The sequence below is a fragment of the Caenorhabditis briggsae genome (assembly GCF_000004555.2).
Source record: "Caenorhabditis briggsae complete genome, chrIII, whole genome shotgun sequence".
Lineage (NCBI taxonomy): Eukaryota > Metazoa > Nematoda > Chromadorea > Rhabditida > Rhabditidae > Caenorhabditis > Caenorhabditis briggsae.
This window is the reverse complement of record NC_013490.2, coordinates 5,691,207-5,700,425: the sequence shown is the minus strand read 5'-3', so window position 1 is coordinate 5,700,425 and position 9,219 is coordinate 5,691,207. Positions and strand designations below refer to the sequence as shown.

General features: G+C 41.1%; 2 protein-coding genes across 2 annotated transcripts; both read left to right on the top strand.

Annotated features, from left to right (window-relative positions):
- Positions 1-524: 524 nt before the first annotated feature.
- Cbr-rpb-2 lies at positions 525-4,562 on the top strand (the record flags this gene model as incomplete). The annotated part of the gene is made up of 8 exons (XM_045243799.1): positions 525-1,544; positions 1,591-1,896; positions 1,947-2,347; positions 2,392-3,463; positions 3,520-3,759; positions 3,864-4,109; positions 4,156-4,365; positions 4,410-4,562. 8 exons carry the CDS (start codon positions 525-527, stop codon positions 4,560-4,562), a joined length of 3,648 nt encoding a protein of 1,215 aa, XP_045096412.1.
- Positions 4,563-4,956: 394 nt separating this feature from the next.
- On the top strand, positions 4,957-6,076 carry Cbr-ntl-9 (the record flags this gene model as incomplete). Its single annotated transcript, XM_002642178.1, has 4 exons — positions 4,957-5,036; positions 5,085-5,235; positions 5,280-5,815; positions 5,902-6,076. Coding segments are annotated over 4 exons (942 nt in total), but the record flags the coding sequence as incomplete, so codon positions are not given.
- Positions 6,077-9,219: the final 3,143 nt, after the last annotated feature.

Here is a 9,219-nt window from a genome sequence, read left to right as displayed (position 1 = left end):
CGTCGGTGGGGGGAGACGGGAATCAAAGTACGCAAACACCGAGTCTCACTTTTTTTATTCCGACAATACAATCTACAACAACCTTACTATTAATGTAAATCTGCTTTTGAACCTGTACTTTGCATCTCCTGTTTAGAATATCTATAAGATCTCTATATTGCACGCTTTACCATTCCTTCCGTTATGTTTCAAAATTATTATTTTTGATCTCTTTCGACGCTCCAGTTTTCCTGAAATATCGCTGAAGTCTGGGATGTGACATAATTGCTGAAAGTTGTTTTCGCAAATTGAATCCTCTCCGTTCACTGTTCCCGATTTCGATGGTTTATTGCTTTCTCTACTTCCTTTTTTAATTTTTGCAATGAAGTTTGTCCACATTTTCACCTATTTTTTCATTGATCTTGCCTAATTCGGTTTTTGATTAACCAAAATCCGGTATATATCTTTTTCTTGTTTTTGAATATACTCAAGTGTATCATTGTTCAGCTGCACTTCTACCGAAGGCACCACAGCAGAGGCGGGAAATGAACTACAATAATAAAATGGCGTTTGACGAGGATGACGGTATGCAAGATGATGGAAACGACGAAGAGTATTCGGATGAGACGGCCGAAATCAGTCCGGATGCGTGGCAAGAAGCATGCTGGGTTGTGATCAGTGCTTACTTCGATGAGAAGGTAAACTTCGGATTCTTTCTGATCAAAACTATTTGCATGTTTCAGGGTCTCGTGCGACAGCAGCTTGATTCCTTTGACGAATTCGTTCAAATGAACGTACAAAGAATCGTTGAAGATTCTCCACCAGTCGAACTTCAATCGGAAAACCAGCATCTTGGCAACGACATGGAAAATCCCGCCAAATTCTCTTTGAAATTCAACCAAATCTATCTATCAAAACCAACTCACTGGGAAAAAGATGGAGCTCCAATGCCAATGATGCCAAACGAAGCACGTCTCCGTAATCTAACATACGCATCACCACTTTACGTCGATATCACCAAAGTAGTGACGCGAGACGAATCAGTGAACGAGAAGGTCTACGAGAAAGTATTCGTCGGAAAAGTTCCAGTTATGCTCCGATCCAGTTATTGCATGTTATCGAACATGACAGATCGTGATCTAACAGAGCTTAACGAATGTCCACTTGATCCTGGAGGTTATTTTGTTATCAACGGTTCGGAAAAAGTGCTTATCGCTCAAGAGAAAATGGCTACAAATACAGTTTACGTATTCTCAATGAAAGACGGAAAGTATGCGTTCAAAACTGAGTGCCGGTCTTGTTTGGAAAATTCGTCCCGTCCGACATCTACAATGTGGGTTAACATGCTCGCTAGGGGAGGTGGAGGAGGAAAGAAGACGGCAATGGGACAGCGAATCATCGGTATTTTGCCTTATATCAAACAAGAAATCCCTATCATGATTGTCTTCCGTGCTTTGGGATTCGTTTCGGATCGTGATATTCTGGGCCATATTATCTATGACTTCGAAGACCCAGAAATGATGGAAATGGTCAAGCCTTCTTTGGACGAAGCATTTGTTATTCAGGTCACATATTAAAGTTTCCATAATTATACGAAATATATTTTTTCAGGAACAAAATGTTGCTCTTAATTTCATCGGAGCTCGTGGTGCCAAACCAGGAGTCACTAGAGAACAGAGAATTAAGTACGCTCGAGAAATTCTTCAGAAGGAATTATTGCCTCACGTTGGAGTTTCCGAACATTGCGAAACTAAGAAAGCGTTTTTCATCGGATATATGGTGCACAGACTTCTTTTGGCCGCACTTGGTCGTCGTGAACTCGATGATCGTGATCATATTGGAAACAAAAGACTTGACTTAGCTGGACCTCTGCTTGCTTTCCTTTTCCGTGCGCTTTTCCGGAATTTGTTGAAAGAGGTAAACATAGTTTTATTTAATTTTGGTATAACGAAAAATTTCAATTTAAGATGAGAATGACGGCTCAAAAGTATATCAACAAGAACGACGATTTCGCTCTCGATGTTTGTGTCAAAACTTCTACCATCACTCGTGGACTCGCCTATTCTTTGGCTACCGGAAACTGGGGAGATCAGAAGAAAGCCCATCAGTCTCGCGCTGGTGTCTCTCAAGTACTCAATCGGCTCACCTACACTGCTACGCTTTCTCATTTGCGTCGTGCGAACTCTCCCATCGGTCGTGAAGGAAAGCTTGCTAAACCTCGTCAATTGCACAACACTCAATGGGGAATGGTCTGTCCTGCTGAGACTCCAGAAGGACAGGCTGTCGGCTTGGTGAAAAATCTCGCACTCATGGCCTATATTTCTGTTGGTTCTCTTCCCGAACCGATTTTGGAATTCTTGGAGGAATGGTGAGTTTTTCATTATTCTATGCTCACTTGATTACTTTTTTCAGGTCTATGGAAAATCTCGAAGAAGTATCTCCATCTGCAATCGCGGACGCTACAAAGATCTTTGTGAATGGTGCATGGGTGGGAATCCATCGTGAACCTGAGCTTTTGATGGATACATTGAAAAAATTACGTCGTCAAATGGATATTATCGTTTCCGAAGTATCGATGGTTCGCGACATCCGAGACCGAGAAATTCGAATCTATACAGATGCTGGAAGAGTTTGTCGTCCACTGCTCATCGTTGAGAAGCAAAAACTAGCATTGAGAAAAAGACACATAGATCTGTTGAAAGATGTAGATGAAACGAAGAAGTACACATGGTCTGATCTGGTGGGTAATGGAGTAGTAGAACTGATTGATTCGATGGAAGAAGAAACATCAATGATCGCCATGATGCCAGAAGATTTGAGAAGTGGTGGATATTGTGATACGTACACTCATTGTGAAATCCATCCAGCTATGATTCTTGGTGTGTGCGCATCAATCATTCCATTCCCGGATCACAATCAATCTCCTCGTAACACCTACCAGAGCGCTATGGGTAAACAAGCTATGGGAGTTTACACAACAAACTTCCATGTTCGAATGGACACACTCGCACACGTTCTCTACTATCCTCAGAAGCCACTTGTCACAACCAGATCAATGGAATATCTGAGATTCAACGAACTTCCTGCTGGAATCAACGCTATCGTTGCAATCCTCTCTTATTCTGGATACAATCAGGAAGATTCCGTCATTATGAACAACTCGGCTATCGACAGAGGACTCTTCCGCTCCGTTTTCTATCGTTCATACCGTGATAACGAAGCAAACATTGACAACGCCAACGAAGAACTCATCGAGAAACCAACTCGCGAGAAGTGTTCTGGCATGAGACATTCTCTGTACGATAAACTCGACGAAGACGGAATCATCTCACCGGGAATGCGTGTTTCTGGAGATGATGTGATTATCGGAAAGACTGTTGCTCTGCCAGATATTGACGATGATTTGGATGCGACCGGAAAGAAATACCCGAAGAGAGATGCTTCCACATTTTTGAGAAGTTCAGAGACTGGAATTGTCGATCAGGTTAGTTCCTATCATTGTAGTTTGTAAAACTTTTTATTTATTTTGCATTATTTCAGGTTATGCTCTCGCTCAACAACGATGGTAACAAGTTCGTGAAAATTCGAATGCGTTCAGTCCGACTTCCACAAATTGGAGACAAGTTTGCCTCTCGTCACGGACAGAAGGGTACTATGGGAATCATGTATCGCCAGGAAGATATGCCTTTCACTGCTGAAGGTCTTACTCCGGACATCATCATTAATCCTCACGCAGTTCCATCTCGTATGACAATTGGTCACTTGATCGAATGCTTACAGGTACGGTATTAGTTTGGAAACGAATAATTGAATCACTAGGTTTAGTTCTTTTTTGGACACACATCAGTTTTTCCAACTAGTTTCGTAACACTTCTGAGTTTCAGGGTAAGCTTTCGGCTAACAAAGGAGAAATTGGTGATGCAACACCGTTCAATGACACAGTTAACGTACAAAAGATCTCTGGACTTCTTTGTGAGTACGGCTATCATCTCCGTGGTAACGAAGTGATGTACAACGGCCATACTGGAAAGAAGTTGACAACTCAAATCTTCTTCGGTCCAACATACTATCAACGTCTCAAGCATATGGTCGACGACAAGATTCACTCGCGTGCACGTGGTCCAATTCAGGTGAGATTTATAAATCAGAATTAAGATGAGATATCGTTGTTTTCAGATGATGAACCGTCAACCTATGGAAGGAAGAGCTCGTGATGGAGGTCTTCGTTTCGGAGAGATGGAGCGCGATTGTCAAATTTCCCACGGAGCCACTCAATTCCTTCGAGAACGTCTCTTCGAAGTTTCTGATCCATACCACGTGTATGTGTGTAACAACTGCGGTCTGATCGTCGTCGCTAACTTGAGAACGAACAGTTTCGAGTGCAAGGTAAGCAGTTTTATTGTATGTCCCCGCCAGTCCAATATTTTCAGGCTTGTCGTAACAAAACACAAGTGTCAGCAGTTCGTATTCCTTATGCTTGCAAGCTGCTCTTCCAAGAACTGATGTCAATGTCGATTGCTCCGAGGCTTATGGTGAAGCCACAGGGGCCCAAGCGATCCGCAAAGCAACACTCAGAAGCCTGAAAGATGTTTCCATCTCAACTCCACTTGTATTTCACTTCCATCTCTCTCTCGTTTTCTTTCTCAAAAATAATCAACGGATTTGCATCCGGTTATTTCTTTTTCGTGGTCTCTTCCCATCATTTTGTTATCAAATTATCGATGTTGTTTTTATTGAGTTTTTATCTACCTGATTAATTTATTTTTGTGCTTCGACATACAAAAATATAATCTTCAACCCCGTTTTTGACTTCTATGATTCCTATTACCCATTGATCCGTTTTGTTAAATAAGAAATCTGCGTATCGAACTTTCAGTTGCCATTTTTATTGGTTTCTAGCCGAGAACTTATCGTTTACAATTGATCTGAACCTTTTTTTCAATTCTTGTTTTCAGGACGTTTTTTCAATACGAGAGCATGATAGACGCACGTGCTTCACCGGCTACTCTAGCTCAACAAGCCGCCGTACCATCTTCGACCAACTTAGCCATTAATACGTTAGTAATAGAAAAAATGTTGCTATTATGAAATAATAAGATTCTTAGGGATGAGATCATGCAATGGATTATCGATCTGCGGGATCCTTCCAAGCGTGAATTCGCTCTTCTCGAACTGAGCAAGAAACGAGACAGTGTTCCAGACCTGCCACTTTGGCTCTGGCATTCGTTCGGAACGATGTCAGCTCTTCTGCAAGAGGTATAAAGGACACGAATGCTTATTTTCCATGAGAGATATTTCAGGTAGTAGCTATATATCCGGCAATCATGCCTGCAAATTTGACTGCTGCGCAATCGAATCGTGTCTGCAATGCTCTCGCATTAATGCAGTGTGTTGCTTCACACCGAGAGACTCGTGGACCATTCCTCCATGCTCACATTCCACTTTATCTGTATCCCTTCCTCCATACCACCAAAGTATCACGTTCCTTTGAGTACCTTCGTCTTACTTCGCTTGGAGTCATTGGGGCACTCGTCAAGACTGATGATAAAGAACAACTGCTTGTGGTCATCAATTTCTTGCTCTCCACGGAAATCATTCCTCTTTGCTTGCGTATTATGGAGCAAGGAACGGAGCTCTCGAAAACTGTGGCAACATTCATTCTCCAGAAAATTCTCCTCGATGACACTGGTCTTTTGTACATTTGTCAAACGTACGAACGTTTCAGCCATGTTGCCATGATTCTCGGAAAAATGGTTATGAAGCTGACTCGCGAGCCTTCGGTTCGGTTGTTGAAACACGTCGTGAGATGTTACAGTCGTTTGAGTGATAATCCAAGGTAAATCTTCTTGACAGTTTTCTCTGTAATAGTACTGGGATGGCATTATTTCTAGAGGCATTTTATTTTTGTAGCCTGATTTTCAGCCTAACTTTGGACGCTCGTGTCGCACAAGGCGGTGCTGGTCAGAATGTGAAAGTTCGAGCTCAACAAGCTCTCAAGCAATGCCTTCCGGATCAATTGAAAGATTTGACTTTCAAGAATTGTCTCAAGGAAGATCCGAGCACCATGAATTGGCTCAGACAATTGCTCACAAACCTTGGTAAGTTGGTTTAAATCAAATATGCTCAGAATTCCTGTAATTTAAACTTGACGAGAAAAAATCTTCTAGATTGGTTTACTAGCTCGGGGATACTATTAGATTCATCGTAAAATTTTATAAACACCTATCTGCCGAGCGTACTTGTCGAAATTAAGCCGCCCAAAATTACAGGAGATCTGTATAATTCAAATTCCAAAACACGCTATATTATTTAGTTTTTCAGAAATTGATGGTCAAGTTTCCACGATGAGGAACTACTCCCAAAATGATCTCGGCGTCCTGAAGTTATCTTCCTGCGACTCTACTGCATCGTCTTGTTGACCCTTCTGTGTCTCATCTCTTCGCTCATACCGTCTCCTTTCCTACAAACTCTATATATAGTACCCTACCACATGCACGTTCACTATTTCTTCGAGTTTTTTCTGAAATCTCATCTATACATACCAAATATATACATAATTTGTAATTTGGATTCAGCAAAAGAATCATTTCAATGGGTACGATATTTATTTTTCCTGTCTTCTCTTATTTCCTTCGTCATCCTTTTTTTTGTGAATATTTCCCTTCAAATACCAAGGAGTATTTTCATATACTCTGCATTTCTTCGTTTCCCTTCATCAGAATCTCTGCCCTTTCCTTTTTTGTAATTTGCCTCCTTGAAACTCCATATAAAGTCGCCAAAAATATAAAGGAAAAGCACAACTAACGGGGATTTCCCCTCTCCGATCCTCTTCTTCTTCGCACACATCATCATGTGTTCTTTCCGTCTGTTTGCGCGCGCGCCTCGCCATAACCCCCCGCCACCATCCTAATGATTCCCGTCGCCCTCTTCCCCCTACGATTCCCTTTCTCTTTTTCTCGTTCTTCACCATCTGTCATAACATAGTTGGGAGTGGGAGAGGGTGGCTCGCTGGGGCTCTCTTCTTCTTTTTCTCTTTCTCTATGTGTGGCTAGTTTCCGCGGTGACCCCCGCGCTTCGAGGACTCCGAGAAATCCAGAAGACGGTAGTGGAGAGTCCCTTTAATGTTTTCGTTTTGGAGAGGGAGTAGAAGAGGAGCAGAGAAGTCAAAGAGAGAAGGGAAAAGACGGGACCACTGCATATTTAAGAAATGTACTTTCATAGGTCCCATGAACTTTTTGCATTTTTCAGTATTCTCATCTTCATGAGGGACTCTCAACTATGGAAGTCATAGAGAGTTGAGAAGAATGTTCCACAGAAGTCAGATTTTTCAAATCAGAAGTTTTTTTTTTTTTAATTCAAGGATTCATCCATATATCTAGATAGAAATATCTGTTGTTCATTCATAAAATCGCACAGATGGGCGTTTAAACAATCGAGTTTTTCACTAATAACAAAGCCCCGCCCTTTTTCGTTCACCATTATCGATGGAAACCTAAAAATCAAAATGGGCGGAACCTAGTCTACAGTAACCATCTCTGATATTTACAAGTTCGTCTTTTTTTTTGAGCTGACCATAATGTCAACTGTTTTGTTTAATTTGATGTGCCTTTTAAAAATGTTTTTTCTTTGAAATCGCATCTTCTTCTTTTCCGAACAAGTGAATTTCAGCTTCTTCACTTCAGTACAGTATTGATACACCAAAGCATGATTAAAGCACAATTCCCATCTATTTCCATGCTTTGTAATCACTCCCAAAATAAAACACTATTTTATCGCGTTGTTTTCTTAAACAAATATAATAGACCTCTAGAGGCACATTGTTTTGAAAGATAGTGAAATAGACAAAAATGTGATAAAAATACGATGATTTTTTATGCAGAAAGATAGTCATGAAAATATTATGGATTTCTTAACAAAATCTTTCAGATGATGAGCAGGAAAATGCCCTCAAACCGATTTCTGAACCTTCGAATATGCACACACAAGGCAAGGTCACAGGAAAAGTGCAAATGTCCTTCTTGGCATTTTTTGGAAATTTTGGACGTCATCTGACTGGCTTCTCTTCGAGTGGAAGGGTTCCCGGAGAGTTCTCGAAGACTCAGCCTGAATAAAACTTTGTACTTTAAGACACATTCTCTGACAAAACCAAAAATAGTGCTGTACAGAAAAATTCAAACTTGTTTTTTTCTGGCTGATTTTTCATACATTGAATGTTTATGGACTTGTAAGGTATATGAAATATAGTTTGTCCCGACTTGTCCCACACCTGCAAAAATATGGTCGTGGGGTGTCTAAAAATTTTTTTTTTTCAAAAGTGAAATAATGATTAGGTCTTATTGTAGAACGTTTTTAGGCACTATTTTGAACATTTTTTGTATTGGCACTATATTCATATTCTTCCATCTTCCCTGGAAAAATTTCAATTTTTTGCAAAAAAGCTTTTTTGGACCAAAAATGACCGTCCTGGAAAAATTTCCATTATTTTATAAAATTATACATGACATTTAGATTCTACATCAAAAAATACATTAGAAACTGCTTTGAAATAAAAGATAAACCTGAGCCCCTATGAGTTTTAGGCCAAAATGTGCCCAAAAATGAGGTTTCACCATGTGGCGCCCCACATGGCAACAAAAATTCGACCAAAATCGACCCTCTCTGATTTTGTTCAAATTTTTACCAGAAGCAGATTTTTTGATGGGTAGTATTCTCTCAAAGTTTCAAGATTCGTTCTCATCGTCTTCGTGTATTTTCAGAAGCACCAAAAAAGCGACAAAAATTGTTTCCAAGTCCATTTTCGATGAAAAAATATGAGCTCCAGAAATTCACGAAGACGATGAGCACGGATTCTGAGCACGGTTGAGCACGTTTTTTTCTTGTCTCATTACCCTGAAAATCACTGATGCTCTATCTTTTTTTCTTAATCATCATTGTCTCCCATACCACACCAAACAAACCCCAACTACCCTTTCTATGTTGTTCCGCGTGGCCTTCCGCGTCGCCTGTTTCCGCGCTGTGCGCATACAACCCCCCGATGCTTTTTCTGTGTCTCTTTCGCCCGCCCGTACAACAGACACTCCCGCCGCCCCGTTCCGTCCCCTCTTTCCGCCCCCGCCCGCCCGTCGCCACACTCCCGAGACCCGGTTTGTCCCCCTCCCCTCGTGGCCACCCCCACTACAATCGATGCATTGGGACCCGCTCCTTCGAACTTATTTTGTACTTTTTATAGTTCTAAAAGTA